The sequence below is a fragment of the Manis javanica genome, chromosome 1 (genome assembly GCF_040802235.1).
Source record: "Manis javanica isolate MJ-LG chromosome 1, MJ_LKY, whole genome shotgun sequence".
NCBI classification, from domain to species: Eukaryota; Metazoa; Chordata; class Mammalia; order Pholidota; family Manidae; genus Manis; species Manis javanica.
The window spans coordinates 231,470,626-231,497,919 of record NC_133156.1 but is presented as its reverse complement, the minus strand read 5'-3'; the positions used below and the strand labels follow the sequence as shown (position 1 = coordinate 231,497,919).

The 27,294-nt window shown below is 40.6% G+C and overlaps 1 protein-coding gene across 2 annotated transcripts in view; it reads right to left on the bottom strand.

The window, feature by feature from the left end:
- Positions 1–27,294, bottom strand: part of NBAS (NBAS subunit of NRZ tethering complex) — a 331,046-nt gene that overhangs the window by 49,854 nt on the left and 253,898 nt on the right. For both annotated transcript variants that reach the window (XM_073216361.1, XM_037026472.2), the window contains exons 45-47: positions 9,434–9,652; positions 7,097–7,299; positions 5,003–5,092 (exon numbers count right to left, since the gene is read on the bottom strand). In XM_073216361.1, the coding sequence (XP_073072462.1) occupies positions 5,003–5,092; positions 7,097–7,299; positions 9,434–9,652 (512 nt within the window). The remainder of the gene's footprint in view (positions 1–5,002; positions 5,093–7,096; positions 7,300–9,433; positions 9,653–27,294) is intronic.

The following is a 27,294-nucleotide window of genomic DNA, read 5'->3' as shown; positions in this document are numbered from 1 at the left end:
TTCTTGGGGTTGTCTGGTTGGGGAAAACTAGTTATCCCAGAAGTAGTCATAGTCAAGGTCCAGGCTTTCCCCACCCCTACCACTGTCACAATAATACAAGAGATTGGAGGTCTCTTGGCTTACTGGAGAGTGTTTATTCCACACTTGGCACAAATTCTGAAGCCCTTATACAGGCTGGTACAAAAGGGCAATCAATAGGTGGGACTGGGATGAAACATGTGCAGCTGCTTTCTCTGCTGCTAAGCGAACAGTCAAGGCCATGCAGGCCTTGAGTGAAACAGACTCATCAAGGCCCTGTGAGCTAGATGTTCACATAACCAAAGATGGTTATGGATGGGGCTTTGGCAGTGGCTTGAACGGACCCGCCAACCTACTGAATTCTGGTTGCAACTGTGGAAAGGAGCAGAGGTCCAGTACACCTTGACAAAGAAACAACTGGCTGCTGTGTACCATGCCTTGCTTGGTAAGGAGCTTCACTGGAACAGCTCTGATCAAGGTAATAACCAACTATCCCATTATGGGGTGGGTGTAAGACTAGACCCAAAGGCCATGGACTGAAGTGACACAGACTATCCTATACTAGTCAAATGGGGTGCATATTTACAGCACTGTAATGCCCTCTCCACTCGCAGTGGAAAACTCTACCATTTATTGGGGCCAGTGACATATACTAGTGAAAAGCAAGAACTTCCTTTTCAGTCATTGGTAGTCAAGAGTCCTTATCAAGGGGGAAAAGCCCCTATACCTGAAGATGCTTGGAATACAGATGGCTCCAGTCATGGGCAGCCCCCTAAGTGGAGGGCTGTGGCTTTCCATCCTAAGACTGAGATGATACGGATGGAGGACAGAGAGGGGAAGAGCAGCCAATGGGCTGAGTTGTGGGCAATATGGCTTGTGACCACCCAGGAGCCCTGCCCTATAGCTGTCTGCACTGACAGCTGGGCCGTCTATTGGGGCTTGACCCTGTGGCTACCGACATGGTACCATGCCAACTGGATGCTGGTCACTACCCCTTTGGGGACAAGAGCTATAGCAAGACCTATAGGCCTCTGGTCAGACTAAGGCAGGTACCGTATATCATGTGACTGGCCACTTGCCTTTGGCATCCCCAGGGAATGATGAAGCAGACACATTGGCCCAGGTGCGCTGGCTAGAAGGAAAACCCGCCTCTGATATAGCCTAATGGTTACATCAGCATTTGCTGCACACAGGGCAAAAGACAATGTGAGCTGTAGCTTGTTAGTGGGGCTTACGGTTGACCTCTGAAGAAGTCAGCAGAGCCCAGAAGGAGTGCCTTGTGTGCTCTAAGAGGGACTTAGACTGAGTTCCACATCAACATGGGACAATAGTAAAGGGGCTGATACCCCTTGTCAGGTGGCAGATGGACTATATTGGGCCTGTGCCATATCAGAAGGATCTTGGTATGCCATGACTTGTGTGGATACAGCTACTAGCCTATTGGTTGCAGAGCAGCAAACCACCAGGAGGGGCCTAGAGCATCTCTTTGCAGCTTACGGCTGGCTGCAGGTGACTGAGAGTGATTAAGGCAACCACTTCACTGGACATACATTACAAGAATGGGCGCAGCAATTAGGAATAAAGTGGAAGTTTACTGTACCATATAACCCTACCAGGGCAGACGTGATAGAGAGATACAACAGTTTGTTGAAATCTGGCCTGAAGTTGGACAATAGACTATGGGGCTGCTCAGTTTGCTTATAGACAGTGCTATGGCATTTGAATGAGAAGACCCAAAAAGGAGCCTTGAGCCCTGTAGACATGCTAACAGACATCGCTGTCTCTCCTATACGAGCACATGTGCAAACCAAAGAGGAGTTACTGGAGCCAGGATATGGCCAGCAGAGCAACATCCTGCTGCCTGCCCCCACTGCATTAAACCCTGGAGACTGCTGAGTGGACATGGCCCTGCACATTTCAACACATGGACCAGCAATGGCTGGCCCTTCTGACACCTTCGGGTAAAGGCCTGGAAGCTGGCCTCCTGTGTGTTCCTGGAGTAACAGCAGAACAGCCCCCAAAGATCACAGTAATGTACCCAAAACTTCCAGGAGGTAAGAGCATCTTATGGGGAAGTACAGTGCATGTACCTCCTCTAACCCTATCTATTGTCCCATCTGTAACTCCCACAGGGAGGGGTGAAAGTCTGGTAAACTCGACCAGGATTAGATCCCATTCCTGCCACTGTCCTATCACAGGACCACCCTCTTGTGTGCATTTTACCTGATGGACAAGATTTGCCTATGCTGGTGTCATTAAAACACGCATCTTATTATCCTTAAGGTTATTTTCTTCTATAGTCCCTGTGGCCTGGACCCACCCCCTGGCTGCAGCTTCAGTGTAACTGCACTGAGCTCCCTACCAGTTCAGCTACTGGCCTCCCGTGGAATGCGCAAGCTATGGACTTAACCTGTATAGGACTTTGAACCTTGCTGAATCCTCTGGCTTAATGATTATCATGATTTTATTGCTGCTGTTATTATTATTATTATTATTATTATTATTATTATTATTATTATTAGTCTGGTTACAGTGCTCCAGTTTTCTCACACACGGGTCATTGCAGAAGATGGGGCAGGAGTAAACTGTGAGGTAAGATTTCTGAAGGGGTGGGTTGTGGAAAAAATTGTAGTATTTCCAGAATCTCTCGCCTGGCCTTAGTGCATCTCCATATCAATAAGTGTTTCCAAGGGGTGGAGAGAAGTAGTCCACACCCATATCAATATGTGATTACAAGGTGGGTGGAGAGGAGAGCATGCCCGTGGACCGGAGGTATTTTTTTTGGGTTACTCCGTGACAGGAGGGGAAGAGACACAGGTGGGTGGCAGTAGACAACCTCTTGTAAGCAATAAATAGGGTTTTCCCACTTTATTTTTTCCCTTTGGCTGATTTCGGCTTCAAAGGTTTATCTGCCCCGGGTCAGGAACACATTTTCCCTGCGGAGTTATAAGGCTCAATGTCAGCCCTTCCCCAGGCACAACCAGCCATGCCCTGCACCCAGCTTTCTGTGCAGCATCCACCACCGTATAGCACAGCAACTAGGCTGTAGGCAAGCTAGTGTCCCCGGCAAGAGCCCCGGCTCCTTGCAGTTGGAGGTTATTCCTTCCCCATATCAACTTCTTCCTGACTCAGCACAGAGTATGGCAGAAAGTAAACACGCGTCATAATTACATTTCTTTTCAGCATAAGAGGCCTAAATTAGCCACTGTACCTGAACATTAACTAGAAGGTAGTATGCATATAAAAATTCTATTTTTGAGTGAAGAGGAGTTTTCTCAAATGTTTCTTCATTATTACCGTATCATACTGTCCATTAAAAAAACAAGTAGGGGTGAGGCCTTACGTAGCTGACGTGGATATTAGAGAGATGAAAGATCTTTGTAAACTCTGGGAAATATGTAACTGTCAATTTGCTGTTGCTATTTTTATCACTACCACTGCACCAGAATGAAAAATTATAGAAGTGGCATTAGAGACATACACCTTTCTAGACTTAGAAAGCCTGTATACTTTTAGTCCTCAGATAGGACAGGGCTAATATGTATCAGCTTTTTAAAAAATAATATATTCCTTCTAGGAATTTTCACACTTAATTCAGTTAACCTCTTGGAGATGTGAATCCCCTTTCCTGAGAAATTCAAAGCAGGGTCCTCACTGGCCTCCCGTGGAAGCAGGCAGGGAGAGACCATGCTGTCCACGGCAAACAGGCTGTGGAGAGAGGGTGTGTCCTGCCGCAACGACAAGGTAAGAGGACAGCAGCAGAGACTGTGTTTCCAGATGCAAAGCCTCTTTCGTTAGGCTGAGTCCCCAGCTCTTCCTTCAGAAGCGACTAAAATGCTGCTTCGTCTGGCAGCTTCACAGATGCCGCCACTGAAAGCACTTCTGCTGGTGAACACGCAGCTGTGAGTGATGCAGAGCCTGGGGCTGAGGGTGGTGCCACCCAGACCCTGCGCCTGGCCTGCTCTGCTCTCTGCGCAAAAACGCACACACATGAATGGGTAACGACCCAAAACGGTAGCCGAACAGTGGGAATCACCAATTTGGCCCAGAAGGCTTTGGGAGGTGTTGTTTACTTCAGTCTGCCTGCAGCTGGGGCAAAACTGAAGAAACAAGAGTCTAGAGCTCTGGAAAGTGTGAAGCTGCTAGAGAACTTATTCTCCTCCATCAGAAGGGACTGAAATTAATGAAGCTCTTGCAGAAAATCCAGGACTTGTCAACAAATCTTATTATGGAAATGATTGGCTGATCAAGACGACACGGAATAATCCTTCGGAACTACATGAACTAACGAGTGAAGATGCAAGTGAAAACACATAAAACTACTGGGGACTGTAAATGGAACCCCTCAGTTAACCAGCGTGAAACAGTTCAATCTAGCATGGTCATCTTAAATTAGTGGTGGATAGAAAATTTTAATCAGCAACTTCTAGCAGTGCCAATGGAAAAAGAACCTACCTGCAACAATGCTGCTGAAGAAAATGCCCCTAAACTTGTCATGCTGGCAGATGAACCCAGTACGCACCTTTCCCACAATACCTTGTGGGTTTCAGGCTAGACTACAGTTAAGTACTCAGAGTTGCTAAAATCATCTGTTGTGAAAACTAGGTATAAAAATTCTTAACTCAAGGATAACATTGTCATCTTATTAAGCCTGATACAACTTGCTTATATCCATCCCTGGATTGGGGTCAAAATACTCACTGATCTTTCCATTGGGAATACCTGGCAGTTTTTGTTATATATTATATATATGGAATATGTATATATGGAATACCTGGAGAAAAGTTTTTGTTATATATTATCAGATGAAGAACAATACTATCTGAATTTTGCAATGTACTGTATTTGCTGGTGGTATTTTTATATAGTGAAGCAACAGCCTTGCAGGAAAATAAAAAGTTTAATAAAACTTCAACATCTTCAAAAAAATTATTTCTAAGACTCTGAGAATGCCACAGAGATAGACAAACTGTTCTAGTCTTACCCTTTGTCCACACTGGCATAGACTGCTGCTACAACACCTTCAAGGACCTGGAGTGGGTCCCCTGGTCCACCGAGGTCAGCACTGCCTCCCCTGTGAACGGAGAGAGAAGTGACTGAGAACAAGATGGCTCAGAAATAAAACCAGCATTTACACCCTGATGCACCCCTCTAGCCTTTGGCCAGGACACTGCCAGCTCTTAGCCATTGGTGATACATGCAGTCTGCAGAGGTACCACATCCAATCTTATATGCTGAGGACATGGAAATAAAATGCTAACTGTCCTTAAGGAGCTTGGAGGTCTACTATGTGACTGTTTCCCTATCAGCAAAATCTACTTGCATTCTGTCATTCAAAAATCATTCAAAGGACATTAAACACATGAGCTGATTTTAGCATTAAATTTATAATAATCATCTAAATTATCCACAGGATTAAAAAGAACCCTAATACTTACATGATACTTACTAGGTACTAGGTACTGCTAAGTGCTTTACATACATTCTGCCATTTAACAACTCCGACAGCCCACTGGACTGTTATACAGGTAACTATCATTATGCCCATGTTACAAATGTGGATGTGTGGAACTCCAGTGAGTTCTGAAAATGCACCAGAGGAAAAAGAAGTTGTCTATGAGTTTTCTGAATAATTTATCTGATTTAAATCATCTGCTGGATTCAGTTATTTTCATGCCTTTGTTATTTTATGTCTACTAAATTTTACTAACTTTCTAAAAGGTAAATGTTACAGATGTTGTCAATAGCAATTTATTTTCCTTTGGAAAAGAGGTAGCTAAACTCCTGAAGTTCTCTTTCTTTCCATTGCCAAAAGATCTAATTCACATTTACCGAACACCTTTTGAGTGATAAGTATAACACTTATTCAGAACCAAATCTCTAGTAGTAGAACAGGGTGCAAGGAAGGAGAAAGAAGTACAATTTGTGTCAGTTTTATAAATGTAAAAAAATCACATATTAATAAAATGTGCAATTTTTCAGAAATAAGTGAAATTCACCAAAGCACAAATATTTTTCAAAATATTTGCTTTTGTGAGCTCTACATAAATCTTGATTTAAGAAAACAATATAAAGATAACTGTGAATCAAAAGGTACAAGATGTGGCAAGCAAGTATCCATCATCATTTGAAAGAGCAAAGTGGCTCTTACAACCACCCCCAACAGCAAAGCAGAGTAAGCTAGTAATTGAACAAAGCTTTATTAATATGACATGTTATTTCTACAAACTTAAATTTTATTTCTCTCTCTGTAAAATTACTAGTTACTTCAGAGCATGAAGGTGAAAACTGTAGGAGGGGTAATTAAACCGATAAAGGCTCATTTGATTTCAGTTCAGCTGCTGAAAACTGACATGCATTTCATCAGAAAGTTCCTCAAGAGCAATACAGAATTGCAAAGAATGCTTAAAAGGAGAATAAATTGAACACAACTAAATCTTTTAGCCTAATTGCATTATTCACAGAAAGCACTCGATGCCATATTCTCTTCTTAGCTTGACTTTCCTCTTTTTCCTGATCTTCCCAGACGCATTCGTACAGAGACACCAGCATATCACCACAAAGCTAGGATTCCTCAATTAATTGCAGGTAAGTAATGTCCTAAGACACTTAACAGATGTGTAACTTCTTCACTGTATGACCCACCTTGTGTACTCCGAACTAAACTCGTGGGAACCATTTTCCCACTGACACAAAGAAGGCGAATTAGAAAAAGTGAGCTCTGAAAACTCACACCGAAGCCACACGTCTAACACTCAGCGACCCACTTCACTTGCCACTTTGGCCTTTCCCTTATTTCAGAGATAATTTGATGGGAGAGACATTCTAACCAGAAGGTACCTGTTTCTTGATATTTTACACACAACACCAATAATGAAACATTTTCATGGTTCTTCATTCTCAAGATATCTTATGACTTTGAGAAATCTTATAATCCTCCAACTTTCATGAAGTACTTCATAGTTTATAAAATGCTTCTACATACATGATATTTTACTTTCATAACAACTGTGAAATAAGCAGTATTATTGGCAAAATAACCCTTCAAGTTTTCCTGGATGACTATTTTCTAGCTTACCTCAGGGCAGAAACTATTTTCATTACTGCGCTTTGCACGACATCCTTGGGTGAGATGCCAACTGGGCCCACAGCCACCTGTAGCAGCTGCTCAATCATTCTTAAAGGCTGACCATCTAAGCACATGGACACAGCTTGATTGTGAAGTTTCCCTTTTTCTGATCGGGACAGATCATAGAGGTGACTGTATTTCTGCAGCATTTCCTGCAAAGACGTGGTATTCAATACCTCAGTATCACATAGAAATTAAATGGGTCTGTGTGTACATATGTCGAAGATTCACAAACCAAATACACTATGACCACTACCACCACCACATGAAGAATATGTCGTGGTTAGTAAGAGCCTGGGCTTGAGCACAAATCCTTAGTTTAACATTTATTAGATTAGTTAGTGGGATGTAGTGATCTCAAATTTCATTATCTGTAAAATTGTATGTTAAAAATGAGACAACAGGTTCTTGCAAACATTAACTGAGATTATAAGTTTGGTAAGTGTTCAAGGTGGGAGTTTGGCACAAGATTTTGTTTTATTTTTCTCTCCATTGTGAAACTTCTATTTTTAAAAATGCCTCAGAATTAGGCAGGTCTATTACTAGTATCCCTAGTGAGACAAGGGGGAAATGAAGCTCCACAGTATGCACTAACCGTAGTATATGTATTTCACCAGGCATGTAATTAAAGAAGTTAAAATCAAGGCCTGAACTTAAAAGGGAGAAATGTCTGAGGCTGAAGGTTATTTCCAGCACTTGCTACAAAAGGTGCCTTAATAAATAATGTTTAATTTAGGAACCAGAACGGTATCCTACAAGGGACATTCTCTGTTCTGACAGAATGACATTCGCAAATAGCCATTTGGCACCTTTAAATCATGCCCTCATTAAAACAAATGGCTGTTTTTGTTACAAACCGTCTGGCCGTGCACACTATTCTGGTCATTGAAAGACAACGCTGACTCCGGACAGAAAAGACAACGCTCTGGATCTGAATATAGTATGTCCAATTAAAAAAATAAGTCAGACAAGTATTTAAAAACTTCTTATACTGATAAGTATAAATCATTTTTACTTAAAGATTCAAAGTTTACCCTAGTTCCTGTAATTACGGATTATAGCATTGTAAATGTCAGCAGGACAAAAATCAGGATTAGTAAAGCCAATTTGCTCCCTGCAAAGGCTTCTATAATTGCTCATACTATTATTTAGTGTTATTCATTAGACCAGCTAATAGGCACTGAAAAATACAAAATGAAATAAAACTGCTATCCAACTTTGAATTCTTCCCATTTTTTTTTTCCATGAGGGGTTTGCATTTATGTGTCTCATAGAAGTGTGGAAGTCTTCCATTTGTTAATTACCTGAACTCCTCTACACTGACTGGTCTTTTTTAGTCATGATTTTGTTTTTTACAAGCCAAGAATAAAGTTCCATAAATATGTAAGGTCTAAGAAAAATAGAAGACGAGGTCAGTGGCTACTCATGGATTCATTTACCATAGCATTCAAGGGGCAAATGGGTTTTTATTTATGTATCTAGACACGGCTTTCATCTATGTGAAACCTATTTACTTATGGGTTTGCCAACTCTTCAGTAATGATAAAGAACATCTAAGAATCCCACAGCTGTGTTCTGTGTGCCAGACAGAACAAAAGCTCTGGCGGCCACAGAGGGCTCCCCCAGGCAACGCTCCCACTCCCAGCCCGACCTCATGGTGCGCAGGGGCGCTGACCCTCACGAGTGCTTTCTGAGACACCCTGAGGGTCCCCAGTAGAAACCAGCTTGGAACAATTTTACTCATCAAAAAATTCATATCAGTAATAGCTATTTTGGAAATAAGCAACATTAAAACAGGATGAGTATGTTGCGTAATTTTTAAAAACTGTTGAAGCAGGCATGGGTGGCTATTCCTGAATTTTTCTGAAAAGAAGGGGGAAAAAATCTATCATTATTCAGTTGGAGAACAAAGTACACAGCAGCTTGAAGCAGAGCCAGCAAACCACCACCCGATTTCTCAGCTCTAGTGACCAACCCTCGTCCCCGGTGCCCGTCCCGGCTCCCCTAGGCCCCTCTTCCCCACCCCTCCCACCTCTCACCTCCTTCAGCAGGGTATCAATGGCAGTTCGGGGCCTAACATCCATTCTAAAGAAGTGAACACAAACTGACAATCAAGAAATAATGAAGAGATTGAAAGGATAAAGCCTTGAGGCCCATTTTCAAGAATATCTGCAAGACTGAAAACCCTATCAAACCACTAGCTTATACAGCTTTAAAGGATAAATGAAAGAATATTCTGATATTGTCTGAGTGGGCAAGCATAGAGACAAAGTTTCATTCCACTACCTGCTCACTATTCTTCAGAGAAATGATGAAGGTGTGGTTGAGGGTTTCCAGGTGAGCAAGTGATTTCTCCAGATGATTCAAGGCATCTGCATAGGTAATTTCAGAATCACTGGCTTCCTGAAGGTCTTCTTTGGAATTTCTTTTCCTTGGCTTCTCAATAAAATCTCTAACTGTCCTAATAGCCTTTGTAGTCATCTCTTTACGTGTTTCCACAGGTAGCTTTAGGAAAAAAAAAAAAAAGAAGATATTGAATAACAGTGAGACAAACCAGTCATACATTATTATAGGTGGCATCTTTAATAAGGTATTATTAGTAAGGCAGAGAAAAAAAATCAAAATTTTAATAAATACAACTTTAAGAAATAGGACATTTATGATACCAGTTTTTTCTGTGAAGAAAAGAAAAACAGCATGGTGCCATCTGCACTATCAAAGTAGTAAATATAGATTTTTTTTTGAGATGCTAATATCAAAAGCAGGTGTTTTTATATTCAAAAAGATTACTGGTTTTAGTGCAAAAATGAGTCATTTCTACAATTATAATTTGCCATTCTGATCATTTATTATAAAGAAGTTAATTCAAAAGAAGAAAATAGTATAAGCATCAACATTTTAACTGGCACAAGACTATGAAAATAAAACCTCAAAAGCCATCAATAATTACCTGATAAGAGAGATGGTAACTAGCTTATGATAAATCACTAAACAGATGATGTAGTTACTAAACTTAGAATTATAAAAACAGTGTAGCAATTTGGAAAGTACTTACAAAATGTTAAATTTCAGGCATCTGCAATCATACAACTGTCTATATATATATCATGCTTCCATTAAAATCTTAACTACACCTGCAAATATAGATGAAGATAAAATATATATATACACAAATATTAGTGACTATTATGTTAAGGTGTTTGGATTATGAGTAATTTTGTCCTCAACTTTCTAACTTTTAGGCAATAAAGTAGTCACTCATTCATTCCATACATTCAATCCTGGTGTGGGACAGCAATTGTGTTAGTATGTGGGGGTGATATCTTTCTAAAATATTATGCTCACTTGGCTCAAGAATACAGAATTGAGCGTAAATTTAACTCATTTTGATGGATGCACGACACACCTCTAGCCATACTGGGGCCTTTTTAGGCTATGCTGACATGAATTGCTTTGGATCCTGGATTTTAGTCTCCTGTCAACTACTCAAACACATTTTTACTATATACTTACATGGACTGAGTCAATTTTAAAAATAAAAAGTAAAAACAAAGAATCCTAGAACAAAATTTTATCTTTCCTGGTATTTCTCAAAATTGGTCACCATATGTCAAGTTATGCTGAAAAACAGGCATCGGAGTCAATCCACGGCACCAGTGACCATACTGAGAGGCTGGCCTCCCAATCCTTTCCTACCTGTTCCCTCCAAGTCACTCTACAGAGAATTAAGAATGCTGACACCTCCTTAATCCCACACAAATGTTGGTAAAAGGTAACTTTAGAAAGTACTATTTCCATTGAATTGTAACTACGTGTGCTATGCAAATACAGCTTCAAAACAAGGTCTGCACCCCCCCACTTCTTGCCAGATTGCTTACTCCAAGCACCCACAGTATAAAAAAAATCAGAAATCACCACTGATTGGCAAGTGTTACATTACTGTATCTTCTTCCCCAAATAAATTGTGTGACTGAGAAATACAACATAGTAGAACTTGATTTAGTTCAGCAGACCTCCCTACATTCCCCGTTAGGAGGACGGAAGAACTGAGCCCCAGGGAGGTGACGTGGTATGCTCGGGTTCATCAAGAGAGTGACGAGAGAAGCCCACATTCAGACCCCTGGGCTCCCAGCCAGCAGCCCCCTTCCAGCGAGCACCACACAGCTTCCACTTGGTCATTTCTGCCTCCCACAGGCTCTGACAGTGAATGATAAGAGTACATGTGGACTGAACGCTGAACAAACGTACCATCTGGCCAAATACTTACTCTCTCCTAGCCTACCGTGGGGTGCAGATGAGTTTCAACAACAGACTGGCCAGAGAGCAGGGCAGGGCCGGCATGTGCAGGAAGCAGGACCCCGGGAGAAACAGCAGGTCTGTATGCCCTTGGAGAGGCCCAGAAGTAATCCGTGGTCCAAGGTTTAACCTGCCATTAGGAACCACCCCTGGAACGATTGACAAGCTAGAAGAACACTAAACTCAGAAAACCTGTGTTTAGTTTTTTACCACCTTGGTGACAGGCCAACTTGATAACCAGCTGTAAGCTTTAGTTCCTTCATCTGTAAAATGTGGAAAATGTCATCTACTATACAATGTTAATGTAAGAAATTAGGTAATTTGTAAAACAATCAGCCAAATGCCTTCCCACAGTAAGTGCTCAATAAATGGAAGCTGAACTTTTAATTTGACCAGCTGATAGAATACACAGGCCATCTTCCATCTGTTAGTGTTTTATCTCCCTAGTGAATCCGTCACGTAATCCCTTCCAGAAAAGCCTTTTTGTAGGCTCCGCAAATTCCTCAGCGTAGTACTCATGGACTTGCACAAACTGGACATGGGCTCACCCTCCAACCTTACGGCGTAACTGTAACCCGCACCCCGGGTTCCAGACATACAGCCTTTCATCATTCCCCCGTGTCACTCTGTACCTTGCTGTCTCAGTGAAATGCTCTTTCTCTCTTCTTTGTGAGGCAAATTCCCAGTTATGTTTCAATACCAAGATAAGAAGACATACTGGTATCCTTTGTTTCTTCAGCCTCTACGGCCAGTCCACCACCAAGTCAGTCTTCTGCTCCAACAGCCAAGTGCATAATTCACCACCTAACATAAGTGTAGACTGTCGTCTTTTCAGCATTACTGAGTTTAGGCCTCACCCTGAACTCTAGGCTTTCATAGACCTTGCTATTCGCCAAAAGAAGTGAGTGAATTTTTCTGGAGGTTAAAGTACTTTTTTCCCCTTATGTTTAATGATTCAAAATAACTAAATAACCTAACACTTACTAAGAAAATAGAGTATAAGCAAATGCAACCCCAAGTTCCCTAATCACAACCCTAAGCTCTTGAGAGCCACGACCTCTATAAGCCAGAATAATACCATAAAAGATGTATGGGCCTTTATTTTACCATTTTACTAAACTGGATGTTTAAGCTTTTACCTCTTTACTTAGTAAAAACAGGTTTATTGCTGAAAGACAATAGGGTGAGATTAAGAAACATGTTTATTACTTATACCTAGTAGAGTTATTAACTTTAAACTCTTCTATGATACAAGGAACAAAAAGAGGAAAAAAAGACAAAATATAGCAGAGTGAAAAACAGCAGCTTCCCCACTATCCTTAGTAGCCACAAAGTATTTTTAATATTAACCTTTTTTGAAGCCCATGGCATTAAAGCATCATTCATATACATCATCACTATAGTAACTAATCCAAGATTTTGTAAAACTATTCCTTGACAGCAATTAGTAATTGCTATTTTTTAAAAAATGTGGATTTTGTAAAATAAAGCAGCTAAAGTGTTCTCTCACTCCATGAATAGGTGCTGAGCACCTATTTTGCAGGCCCTATGGAAAAAATGAGATAAAAACGTGAACCAGACTCAAAGAAATCACTTTTAGTATGGGAGACAGGCTGATAGGAAAGGAAAAAAAAATCAGGAGTCATCCATGACTTCCCCACACCTTACTGGGTCTACCTTCAAAATAGATCCAGGCCTCACCCACTTCCCACCACCGTCACAGTCACCACTTCACTCCAAGCCACCATGACTTCTCACACTTCGCAATGGTTCATTCTTACTGGTCTCCCAGTGCGGCAGAGAGCGGTGCTCACAAACCACAAGCATGCCGTGGACTCCAGTGCATTTGCCAATCCCCTTGTAGTCAATAATGAAACTGAGCAGACATGACATGTGTCATTTCTGAGCTAAGGCAATAAATAACCACAGGTATCATTATCCAGTCTCCCTTCTCTCCCAGCCATGGCAGTTGAAGAGGACGCTGGTCCCACCTGGTACCAGTGCAGAACGGTAGAGCTTCCTTCAGCCTGGATCCTTAGTGACTCTGTGGAATGGGGCCCTCTGTAATCTTACGGGATTAGGAGCATGAGGGAATATTAACCTTTGTTGTGTTAAGCCCCACTGTGATTCTGGGGCTAACTGGTTACTCCAGCATTACCCAACAGCAAAGTGATATTTCAAAAACATAAAACTGATCACATCACTTCTCTGTTCAAATCCATTTTATGGCCTCTCAGGGGTAATAAAAGACCAGAGAGAAAATATGCCAGGTATTGCAGGTTACTGTCTCTGCTACTCACTCTTTCATTTGCTTGGTTGGTTTTTATAACCCTTTATAAAGATGTAAAAATCAGTCTTGGCTAAGGGCTTCACAAAACAGGGAGTGGGCTGAATCTGACCTGTTAGCCATAGTTTACTGACCCCCAAACCACAATATTAAAAAGCTGTAGTTGGAAAGACAAACTGAGCATAAATTGTTAAGTGGTCTTGAGTGCCAGTCTAGCTGCAGGATCTGAACTACAGGAACTCAGAAGACCCTGAAGACAACCTGAATACTGAGGACAATTAAATGGAAATGTCATATTCAATCCCCATTTAAAAACACACTCTAGGAGAAATCTTATTTCAAAGAAAAATATGAAACCACAGGTATCTGATAAAAAATGTCCTCCTTTCTCAAGCCTCCTTTGCCCGCACTCCCAGATTCAGAGTCCAGAGTCCCCTCCTCTGGAAGCGCCCCTGACATTATCCCCTCCCTGCGTTACAAACCACACCGGTCTTCTAAGGCACACTGAGCTTCCCCACACCAAACCCGGCCACGCGGTGGGGCTAGTCATCCGGCTGTGCCTGACCAAACAGTGGAATCCGTCAAGGTAGAAACTGTGCTTTTCAAATCTCTATATTCCTAGCACCTAAATCAATGCCTAGCACATTGCAGACAAACAGAGCATAGCTGTTAAATTACTAAACAACTCTGATCAACATACAACAAGGGGGGAAAGAACCTTTAAGAGTACAATGACATGAGACGTTCTCAACATGTCCTTAGAAACTATGGTCCAGAATGCTCCAAAAGGCTCCAATTTATCAGTGACTCAGCAGTACCCTATTTCTGTAACAAGGACCCTAGGAGACTAAAATTGAAAAGGGACATTTTAAACTTGAAATGAAAAAAATTGGGACCAGATATATGCCACCAGGATGATGCCAGGCCTGCTGGTCATGAGTCATACAGGAAGAGACACAAGGACAGAAAACCAATGACGATTTTCAGTTTATTCATTCACTATACATCCAGCAATTGCACACAGTACATCTGCCTTGGGCTGGGTGCTGGTGACACTGACCAAGTTAGATCAGGCCCCTATCCCTGCGTATGTCAAAGTGCAGTTGGAAACACACAGAGAGAAGCACAAAGCAGCAGTAGCATTACAGAATGGCAGTAGGGTAAACACAAGATGCTATGGGAAGGCCTTAGAAGGGGCACTTGACCCAAAAGGAGTCAGGAAAGGTTTGCTAAAGGGGATGATTCCTAGGGAGAGTCCTCAGGAGTGAGAGGCATGAAGACAGGAGGGGAAGAATCCCAAGAGGTTACCAGGTCAAAGGAGAAAGTGGAGAAGCCGGGAGTGAATCAGCGTGGCTAGAATGCAGACAGCAAGTAAAGGCCTGATGAGATGAGGAAGAACCGAAGCGGTGGCTACTCCACGGGGGCCTGGACAGCAGGCTGCTGGGGCCGTTCTTCATCACCGCCACGCCTGGGAAGGCAGAAAGGCCGGGTCTGAAGCAGATGAGTGACACAATCAGTACTGTGGTTTGCAGGCAATGGCTTGATTCAAAATGCAGCAGGACAGCTCTCCTCATATGCAGGTACCTTAAGGCTCATAAATCTTGAAAAACAGATACTTCTTTTTCTTTTTAAAATGAACACAGCATGACTTTGAAGATAAGGCTTTTAGGAAATGGGAGGTGACTTAAAACCCAGTTGCTACCTACAAAGTCAGGGGAAAAAAATTCAGGGTTTGCATATGTTTGCATAGCTAATAGCAAGTATATAAAATAGTAGGGAAATCTTATATAAAATAAGAGCCAAATTATTTTAATCATGTCTTTAACACTAAACTCTAGAGATGGCAAAAAATTGCTTGGACTAAAAGGACAGATGCACGTCTTCTCCTTTGGGGCTCCTACTTCTCTTCCTCTTTCTTTTCAAGCACAAACACTTCAACACTCACCACACGCTAGGCCTGGTCTTGGCAGGGGGGATACAAACATAAATCAAGACACAATCTCTACCTCTGAAGAACGTACACAAAAATATTTATAAAAGGTAATAATAATATAAACTAAGTATATGGGTGCACCAAGAAAAAGGTCTCTCTTAGGCAAGAGAGTCTCTACAAGGAAGGCAACACCTGAACCAAGCCCTGAGAGATGAGCAAGAATTCATGGGGAGATGGGGGCGGGGTGGATTTCAGGCAGAGAGCAGCGTAAGGACCTTCCGAAGGCTGTTAGAAAACAGAATGTTCTACAGCCCTGGCTCTCCTCTTTGTCTACCCTCCAGACGCCTGAAGAGTATAATACACTCTCAGCAAAAACAGGAGCTCACAACCTCAAGGAGCCTGGGGGACTGGAGCGATGGGTGCAGAGCAGCTAAGCCAGCAGTATAGTTGGGAAAAGAGGAAGAATCATTTCTTAAAAAAGATCAAAATGTCCCAAAAGATTGATGCCCCATAGCTCTTCTCACTCCCTCCGCCAAGGAAAGCTAGATGGTCTTCCTCCTCCAGTCTCACCCCCGTGCCATGCCTGGCGAACCACTGTTCTAGGGGAAGGAAAGCCCTTGGTGGTGTACACAGAAGGTCTGGTGTGTTCAGGCAAGAGACTGACCTGCGGAGGAGGAGAGCTGTGAAGGAGGCCTGGGGTCCCCTCGGGTGCCACGCTGGGAAGCTTACACATTTCCCTTGAAGCCAGTGGTCTGCACACTAGGGTAGCTGTGCCACCAATATACAAAGCACTCTCAAGGGGTATACAGATGCAGGCAACTTTAAGGCAATCCGTTTCTAATTCTCACTCACTCCAACTATTCTTCCTAAAACTGATCTTGAGAACATTCTGGGGGTCAAGGCATCAAGCCTATTCTATTTCTCAGCTCCCATTCCCCTTCTAACACAAAACATGCCTCACATTCTTCCTGAACCTGACTGATACATCGTCCTGGGGTCTAAAAAGCTCCAGAACACCAAAGGGACAATTCAGATTAATGGTGTGTGACAGGATTTCAATGAATAGATAAGAAATTTTTTCCTGTGTATCGCAAGGTTTCCAATTCTTTCAAGAAAATTTATGAAGGATCTAATACAGTTGTCAGTTGATAAATCATTAAAAATCATTTTTGACAATAGATCAAAAATGTGATTTTGGGCACATAATTCGGAGAGCACTCAAAGAATGAGTGGCACCTGACAAAACTCCTTCCCCACCCACTGTGGACAAGGTTCTAAAATATTCATATCTATAAAAATGTAAGGTAGAAAGAATTGATGTTGAATGCAATCTAGCCATCAGTAAGTCATTCAAAGGCACACAAACTAATGAAAAAAATGTTTAAAGCCCTACCCATCTCATTAAGAGGTACATTTAACTACATTTTTTATGATTAACTTACTTATCAAAAACTACCACTTCTATGCTGCTCTGATCAAATGTATACTACAATCATTGAGACAACTCAATACAGAATTTTTAAAAAACTCTTAGAGCTCTCTGGTCACAAGAAAAACTTAAAATGTTAATTTTTTATATGATTATTTTTGATGCATAGAAACAAGACTTTCAAGCATAAAAACACTGCATTGTGATAAAATTACATGAATGTGAACTGTAAAAACTCTCAGCACAAAAGGACACTGTCTGAAGTCCTTCACTAAGACACCTGACCAAACTCTAGCATGACATCTAGCAGCTTAATGCCATCTCTGGGGTGCCTACAGTTCCTCTTCAAATGCCTTTCTCAGAAAACTTGATGCTGCCAAGTAGAATCTGCTGTTTGTTCCAGCCAAAACCTGGTGGTAGGCTGAAGGCCCCTGAGAACCTCTCTTAGAGCAGTTACTTTAGAAAGCTTACAATTATAACCCTTTTGCTGCTCCTCTGAGATGTAAGTCTTCTACCACCCAGAACTGCCTCCTAAAGGACCTGGAAGCTGAGTCTCTGAAATCCAAACATTCAAGGAAATAGCCCTCGCTCCCAATTCTGTGGGAGGGTAAGAGCCTAACAGCAGCAGGCAGCACAGGCCCTATCCTTTATTGATTGGACTGCACACATGGTTTCTTGGCCAATTTTCAATCTCTTACTAAATTATCACCTCAGTCAATTTGAAATAATTTTCTAAGCATGAACAGAGAATGAGTTTTCAGGTTATCAGTCCAGCCAACAATCACAATCATCCCAAATGGGCTTTTGCAGGCAAATTTTTCAGGCAAGGGAGAGAGTGGACAATGAGATTTTGGGAGCAGGCTTATATGTGAATCCTGACTTCGTCATTTCTAGCTCTTAAGACACTAGAGCAGTTATTTAACTTGCTGGAGCTTTGATTTTCTTCTCTGTTTAATAGTGATAAAAGTACTTACTTACAAGGCTGGAAAGACAACTTACAGAGTAACATTACAATAAATAAATTCTCTTCGTTCTTTTTCAGATCTATTTGGAAGCCTGGATGTGAAGAGGTAAGTGGAGGAAACTGGTTAATGCACACCAGTACTCATGTGCAGCCTGGATGACTATGATAGACTTTTGGAAGGAAACATGAGTTCCCTGTTATAGGATGACAATGACAAACACTTAAGGGCCAATTCTTGGACTTCTAGACCACAGCATTCAAAGTGAATGCTATATCCACAATCCTCCTTTGAGGAAGCAGGCAGAGGGGCCTGTTGAAAATAGGTTACCGGCTTGGCCGCAAATCCCTTCATCATCTGACCACAGCTGATGGGACCAGGGACTAGTACTGTGGCCAAAGGCAGGCAATGCCTGTGCAGTGGCTCATAGCAGTACACAACCAAATAGATGTATACGTGTGATAGAGAATGTGTGTGTGTGTGTGTGTGTGTGTGTGTGTGTGTGTGTGTCCGGGGGGACGAGGAGGGCCGGAAGGAGCAGGTTCGCACCTTCATGTCATGACCTATCATGAAGCTTTGACCACTGAGATGGTTTCCTTTCACTCATTCTCTGCTGAATCTTATTGTTCTAACACCCCATTAACTGAAGTAACCAGACTTTCAGAACTGGGGGGGAGGGGGGGGCGGGGCGCTCTTTACAGCCTGAGAGAACCAAATGATCACATAATTCTAAAACATGGAGCACACTGGTACATTTGCCCTACGAAACACAAAGCCCTTTGGCCCTATCTTCCAAGTAAATCCAGAGCCTGACCATTTTTCACCACTTGCACTGCACCACCCTGATCCGAAGCACCCTCATCTTTTACTTGGAGAGCGTTACCTTCGAGGGAGCTGCCTTGCTTCCACCACCAAGTCCTGCGGTATCTTCCGTGTAGCAGCAGAGCGCTCCTGTTAAATTGCCGGGGCCAATCACAACTCTCCAACGGCTTCTCACTGTAGCGAGCCCCACTCTCCCGTGACCTCTGTGGCCAGACCTCATCTCCTGTTGCTCTCCGTTCTCATTCCACGTCACCCCCCACTGGCCTCCCTGTGTTCCTCAAGCACTCCCAGCATGCTCCCCGTCGGGACTTCTCACTCTCCGGTCATCCTACCTTTGACGACCAGCTGTTGCTGCGTGACTTCCCTGAGGTCTCTGCTCAAATACTGCCTCCTTAGTGAGGGCTCCTTGGACCATCTTGTCTTAAACTGCAGCTGACTGCCGCATTGTGCTCCTGAGTCCCTCCCGGGTTCACTTCGCCCTTGTGTTTATGAGCGTTTCACATGTCTTGGCTTAATCATTTTTGTTGACTGTCCAGTTTCCACCTTTCCCTAATGCATGGATGGTCCCTAAGGTCAGAGATGTTGGTTTTTTCTGTGTAATGCTATATACCCAGCACTGGGAACAGTTCCTGACACACAGAGGAACTGATACTGATTCTCCACTGTTGAACAGCAAATTACCTAAATTTGGAATATAAAACATTTGTTATACCATAATTTCTATATATCATGAATCTGGTATGGCTTAGGTCGGTGCCTCTGGATTATGGTCTCTCATGAGGTTGCAATCAAACCCCTGGCCAAGACTGTGTTTTTATCTGCTAAGCTGGCTGGGTGGCAGGTGGAGAGCCACTTCCATATTCATTCACGTGGTTATTAGCAGCCTTGGTCTCTTACCTCATGGCAGCTACATTCCCCAAGAGTGACCCAAGAGAGAATGAAAGCACCCAAAAGGAAGCCACAGTCTTTCTGCCACCTAATTTTGGAAGTGGCATCCCATCATTCTTGCTGTGTTCTATTCATTAGAGGGAAATCAATAAATTCAGCCCATGCTCTAGGGGATCCTGCAAGGGGTTCAATGATGGAATGTCAGGGATCACTGAGGGCCATCTGAGAGGCTGTCTTCCCCAACACTCAGTAAGTATTTGTCCACTGAATGAGCCAGTTAAACAATGAGGCATATGTGAAAAAAAGAAGAGCCAAGCCAAGTGGGAAAATCAGGTTGACTGCTCTAGGAACTTACAGATCTTTTTTTTACTTTTCCCAAATGGGGAAATGGCAAGTAAGACAAATAATTAACTTTGGAAGTACAGAAGCCCTTTAAACATTTAGCAGGAGCGCCTTTCCTTTCTTTAGAGTCTTTTACCAGAAAGTCTTTTTGTCAGGACCATGTATATTTATATATGAGTAAGTTATGTTATATTTATACAAGTTTCAAAACTTGTATCCTTTAAAACTCAAAACTCTATCCTTTATTCTATTTGTTCCCATTTATTCTATGCCTTTGACAGTCATACCAAGGAAAAATAATTCCTTTTTTTAGATTTCTTCTTCTATGCTTATCTCCTAAGCTCCTGGCTTTCTGCATTTTTGTCAAGATAGGATATGCTTATCAAACTAAACTTTCACCTTGAAAAACAGAAGAAAACAGTTCCTTAAAAGCAAAGGCATTCAAGAACAGGAATGGAAAAATAATGTTTACGGCTATATTAATACACTCAGGCTAGCTGATAGATGAAAGTAGTATACATTGCACATTTAAAAATCTTGAAATAATCATCATTAGGTATAATTTTTAATAAATATATGCCTGAAACATAGAAGGCATTCAAAAAATATTATGTCTTCCTTTTACAACACAGCATTTATTAATGCCTTTAAGTAGTACTTCTTACAGTGGATTTGAAATACATGCACACATTAGTCCCACAACTGTGAACTTCTCAAAAGCAAGTAACTTGTAGTCTTTTATTTGTTTGCAGTACCTAGAACAATGGCAATGGAAAGGTGCTCAAATAAACATTTTCTGAAGGTAACAGAATGACTACAAATCATCAGTTCAGATTCAAGGGCATGAAATTATGACTACACCAAAACCAGAGATCAATGGGCAAAATACTTATGAGATTAAGAAAAAAAATTATGAATTATCATTGTCGTCTTGCAACACTGAGTAAACATTCTGATACTTTCATAGTCAAGTTCAGTGTGATTATAAAGTAGCAATAATCTACACCATAAAATTTAGGGGGGGAGGGTAGTATATGAATATGCCACTATATAAATACAGTTAATTGAACTTTGACAAATGAACGAAAGAAATATAAGAGTAAAAATAGCCTTTTCAACAAATGGTGCTGAACAACTGGACATCAACATGTGAAAAAATGATTCTAGACACAGACCTTACACCCTTCACAACTATTAAATCAAAATGGATGATAGATCTAAATATAAAACACAAAGCTATATCTGAGATTACACAATTGAGAATGAAAGACATGCCACAGACTGGAATATTATAAAAGACATATTTGATAGAAGACTGTTATAAAACATTTACAAACAAGTTTAAACAATAAAAAAAAATACCAACCAATTAAAAAATGGGTCAAACACCTTAACAGACACCTCACCAAAGATGTCATACAGATGACAAATAAACATATAAAAAGATGCTCATTATCTATCCTCAGGGAAATGCAAATTAAAACAACAAAATACCACTACATATCTACGAGAATTATTAGAGCAATCAAAATCTGGAACAATGACAACATCAAATGCTGGTGAGGATGTGGAGCAACAGGAACTCTCATTCACTGATGGGGGGAATGCAGAATGGTACAACTGTATTGGAAGACAGTTTAGGCTGTTTCTTACAAAACTAAACATACTCTTCCCATATAATCCAACAATCATGCTCCTTGGTATTTATCCAAAGGAGTTGAAGCTGGGTCTACATAAAAACCCACACATGAATACTTAACAGCCACTTGGCTCATAGTAGCTAAAACCTGGAATTGATCAAGATGTCCTTTAATAAGTGCATGGATAAACTCCAAATAATGAAATATTATTCAGCAGTAAAAACAAATGAACTATCAATCTGTGAAAGACACAGAGGAACCTGAAATGCACATCCCTGAGAAGCTAATCTGAAAAGACAACATAGAATACAATTTCTGGAAATGCAAAAACAGACGGTAAAAAGATCAGCAGCTGCCAGGGATTGGGGGTAAAAGGTGAGTTGGCAGTACCCAGATTTTTAGGACAATGAAAATACTCTGATATAGAATAATGACAGATATATGGGTACATGGCATTAGACCTTTGTCACACCTATTGTATGTCCAACAGAGTGAACCCTAAGGAAAAATATGGACTTTGGGTGATTATGATGTGTCTATACAGGTTCATCATTTGTAATAAATGTACTTTCTGGTAAGAGACAGTGATAATGGGGGAAACTGTGTTTATATAGGGGTAGGGGATATATGGGAAATCTCTGTACTTTCCTCTCCATACATTCATGCGACCACTGAGCACTGGAAATGTGACTCAGTTGAACTGATGTGTGCTTGAAATATGGATCTCAAGGATCATAACAACAAAAAAGTATTTTAATATTTACATTGATCACATATTGGAATGATAATATTTAGGATAATTTCACCTATTTTGTGTTATTGATCTGGCTATTAGATATTTCAAATTCCCCATGTAGCTCATACATAGTTCTTCTAAAGATAATCTTAATATATGAGTATGTCACTTTCCACTTAGGAACAGGAACATCAGAAATGCAGAGTCTTCTAACACAAATATGGATTAGATATATATCCTTTCAATTCAAAAAATTAAGATAATCAAAAGTTCTTCATTCACTGATGTAATATACACTCCAATAATTATAAAGCTCAATGTGCAGATATAATGGTATGTGTGCATACATATATATATATGCACAAACACACATACATACCAGTAATTAGGTGATTAGAAACAGATGCATGTAATTTGGCTTTAAAGTCAAAATGTTTTATCATGAATAAATAAAAAAATCTATTTACTTACAGATAAAAATAGGTAAGGATTATAACAGTAGATTTCAGCTTTGAATTAAATATTTTTCAATGATTTTTACTAGTTTTCCATTTTGGTTTCAACTTCAGTCCTTTTATAAAACCTTAATAATAAGCCCTATAAAGTCTCTTAAAACCTTATAAAATACACAAATATAGGTAGACAGAATTATGTTTCCCAGAGTTGCCTACATCCTAATCCTTGGAATGTGTGTATGTCACCTTTCATGGCAAAGAGCCTCTGCAGATGTGATTAATGGTATGGACCCTGAGGTGGGAGATTATCCTGGACTGTAACAGACTCGACAATCTCATCACATGAATGCCTCAAAAGTAACCCTTACTGGCTTTAGTCAGAGAGATGATGTACAGACAGATGGTCAGAGATATGTAATGATGCTGGCTTTGAACATGGAGAAAAGGGGCCTTGAACCAAGGAATGAGGACAGCCTCTAGACACTGGAGAAGGGAAAACAAACAAACAAAAAAAAGTTTCTCCCCTACAGCCTCCAGAAAGCAATGTAGACTTATCTACACCTTGGCTTTACTCTGCAAAACACCTGACTTCTCATCTATAGATAGCTAAGATGATAAATTTGTTTTGTTATAGGTTTGTGGTGATTAGTTAAAACAGCATGAGAAAACTCGTACACAGAAATTTTTTTAGTGAGGAAAATACACTATGTTGAAGAAAAGCTGATTAGAATTGAAACACATGGAATCCAGGTTATTTGAGGAATAAAAAAGAAATGGGAATGAAAAGCCTTGGGGGCTACATGGCATAATTTATTCCATTACCCAAAGAGCAGTCAGGGTAAGGCTCTATTTCTTTGTTGTAACAAAAAGGAGGAGAGATCAAAGAGGCAAATGTGGACTGCATACAAAAGAAAAAGAAACAAGCACACCCAATAAATAGGCCGCTACAGAAAACAGTGGCTCTTGTCTAAGAAAAGGATTATCACTTGCTGAAGACCTCTAACACTGAGCAGATAAGACTAGGACTGGACTTCTGGCTCAGCCACTAACTTGCTTCTGATCTGGAACAAATTCATTAACCTCTAACCTTCATTTTACTTATTTCTAAATGAGATATAATACCTGTTGTCATAATTGCTAGACATAAAGTATCAAGCCAGTGCCTGGTGTGTAAAAGTAATATGCGGTAGCTATTACGATTATCACACAGCACAGAGATTTCTGTAGATAACTTTTAAGGTCTTAGAATTTATTATTAGCTAGCCATTCTTTTGGCTGTGTGTGGGAGGAACCTTGCTACTCGTTCCGAGTTCCTGCCCACAAAGCAGGAAGTTTGCCTGTGGGCCCCAAGAAAGTGTGTTCTGCTTCTCTCTTCACCCTTTTTCACTCCTTGGGAGAGGGGAGTGACATCTGGTGACGCGGGGAGGAGAAATTAATTATGGGTACTAGTCCTTTCCCGCTCTTTTTGAGATATGCCTGACCATGAGGTGAGCGCATCTTTCTTCTGCTCTTGTCCTTCCAGTGCCCTGTTGGTGGTTCCTGAGACGCATGCCTGTCTAGTACATTCATGAGACCTCTGAGCTTTGGAAATGTGACTCATCTGAACTGACACATGCTTGAAATAAGGATTTCAAAGAGCATAACAAAAAAGTATCTCAATATTTTTTGCATTGATCACATACTGAAATGATAATATTTAGGATAATTCCTCCTTTTTAATTAATATGGCTACCAGATATTTCAAATTCCACATGCGACTCACCTCATAGTTCTATTGAGCAGCAATGATGTAGAGGCCACCTCTCCGGACCCCACGAATCGAAATCCAGTTGGGAGGCAGCCCTTCTGAGACAGCAAGTATGGTCTGCAGATCTAACCATGTGTCTGGCAGAGCTGTCTAAAGATGTGAGCCAGGGGGCACTATGAGCCAACGTGGAGAATCAAGCCACATTTGCTACCCCAATTCTGCCAAAGACAAAGCTATTTCCATCTGATTCTTCTATCTCTTCCCTCATCATAACTTGGGAAGATGGGATGTTATATATTGCTCTTACTCCATCAAACCCCAAGGATATGATAGAAATAATTCTATCCTCATTGGAGTAGCACAAACATAAAAGGGATGAGTGCCAAGTAAAGTTGTAAGTCCTAAGGGGCACAGATCTCAAAAACATCTATATTGATTCCACTTGAGAGATCTACTGAGGGTTGTATTCAATTAAAACAAATGCAAAAAGAGTGGCAAACTTCCCCAGGAAACAGGTTTCTGAGATTCCAGAAAATGGAAATTAAGAAGACAGAGTGACTAGAGACAGGTACATGTAAAATCAATCAGTCTCAGAGGGGAGACAGCATGAATGCATGTACTTTCCTTCCTCCATAGCCAACACACGCCATAGTTAACATCTTGATAGACTTTCTCAACCAATCCCTGGACAACTGGCCTGACCTGATATTCTGGCAAAGGTAACCCCAGTAAGGTTTTCTCGGTCTGCTCTCCTTCCCTGCACACCACTGAGCCATTGCTTGGCACTCATCCCTGAATTTTATGTTTGTGCTACTCCCACAGGGATGGAATTATTTCTATCATATCCTTGGGGTTTGATGGAGTAAGAGCAATATATAACATCCCATCTTCCCAAGTTATGATGAGGGAAGAGATAGAAGAATCAGATGGAAACAGCTTTGTCTTTGGCAGAACTGGGTATCAAAGACAGCTGTGGTTTCAGAAAAAAACAAGCTGACAGTGGTTCTCAAAGTGTGGTCCACAAACTACAGGAGTCCAAGACTCTTTCAACTGGTGTGCAAAGTCAAACTTATTTTTATGATATTTATCTTTTTTTACTGTGTTGATATTTGTACAATGGTGAAAAGGTAATGATGGATAAAACTGTGTGGACTTAGCACAAATCAAGGGAGTGGCACCATACTTTACTAGGAGTCACTGTTCTTCATTGGCATTTTCACTTAAGAATGTGCTCAAAAAAGAAGTTATTAATTTTATTAAATCCCAATCATTGATGGCACATGCTTTAATATTCTGTGTGAAGAACTTAGATATATACATAAAGCACTTTGCTGTATACCAAAGAATAAAGAAAAAGCATCTGTGTGATTGCTTGAATCATGGACTGAAGTAGCTGCTTTCCACGTCCATCTCCCATTTTTGCTTGAAGAATAACTAAGAGACAAACTATGGTTATTCAGACTTGGATATCCGGCAGACATGTTTTCCAAAATGAACAAAGTAAGCCTGTCACTTCAAGGAAAACAATTCACAGTGTTTGTTGCCAAAGATAAAATCTGAGCTTTCAAGCAAAAAATTAGAATTTTGGAAAACTTGTATCTACTACTGTGAGCTTGACAGCTTCTTAATACTTCAAGACTCATCTGCTGAGATGGATGTCCATATGATTGTGCCTTTGTTGACACTGGATAATGCAAAGCATCGACATTTGCATGACCTGCATAATTCAGTGGACTACTAGTTTCCAAATTCCTAATGAATTATGTTACAAACCATACATAAGTAAAAGATCCATTCAAAGTGCAATCTAGACCAATGGTTTTAGTGTAAGAGAGTACAAAAAGTTCAACAATATGGCTTCAGATTTCACAATGCAACTCATCTTAAAATATTTATCGCTTGTTAAGTTTCAGTGTAGTATCAAAGAATATCCAAAATTATGGGCTATTGAAGCAGTTCTCCCTCTTGCCAATGTCATATCTGCATAAGGTTGGACTCTTCATTTACTTCAAACAATATAACAGAGACCAAATATAGAAACAAACAGGAGAATACAGCTGTGTTCTATTATGCCAAACATGTATATGTAAAATAATGTCACTCATATTTTTCTTTTGGAAATATATTTTTCATTAAAATACTCATGTTTATGAATGAAATGAAGTAAATATATCTAAAATTTCTTGGTTTTAATTTCTAATACGCTAAGTATCAATGAATGTAATCTTAATAAACAGAAGTTATTTAAGGTTTTCAATGATTTTTTAAAATGTTAAGGCATCCAGTGATCAAAAGATTTAGGAATCATCAATTTATGATAGTACTTATTTAAACAATCACTTAAGAAGTACCTACTTTATACTGTGCAAGGAACTGGAAAATTAGATATAAAAGGCACCATTCTTACCCTTAAAGAATTTCTAATTTCATGTAAGGTGTAATTCCCAATTATAATATTTTTACTATAAATTAAAAACTTCATTTTAAGTGTCTTACAGGAATGTCTTTTACATCCTAATGATGCCAACAGCAACTAATCCTGCATATGGCACACAGCTAATGCCTAATTACTTAATGACTCAATCTGAGCCTACATAATATTTGATTTAT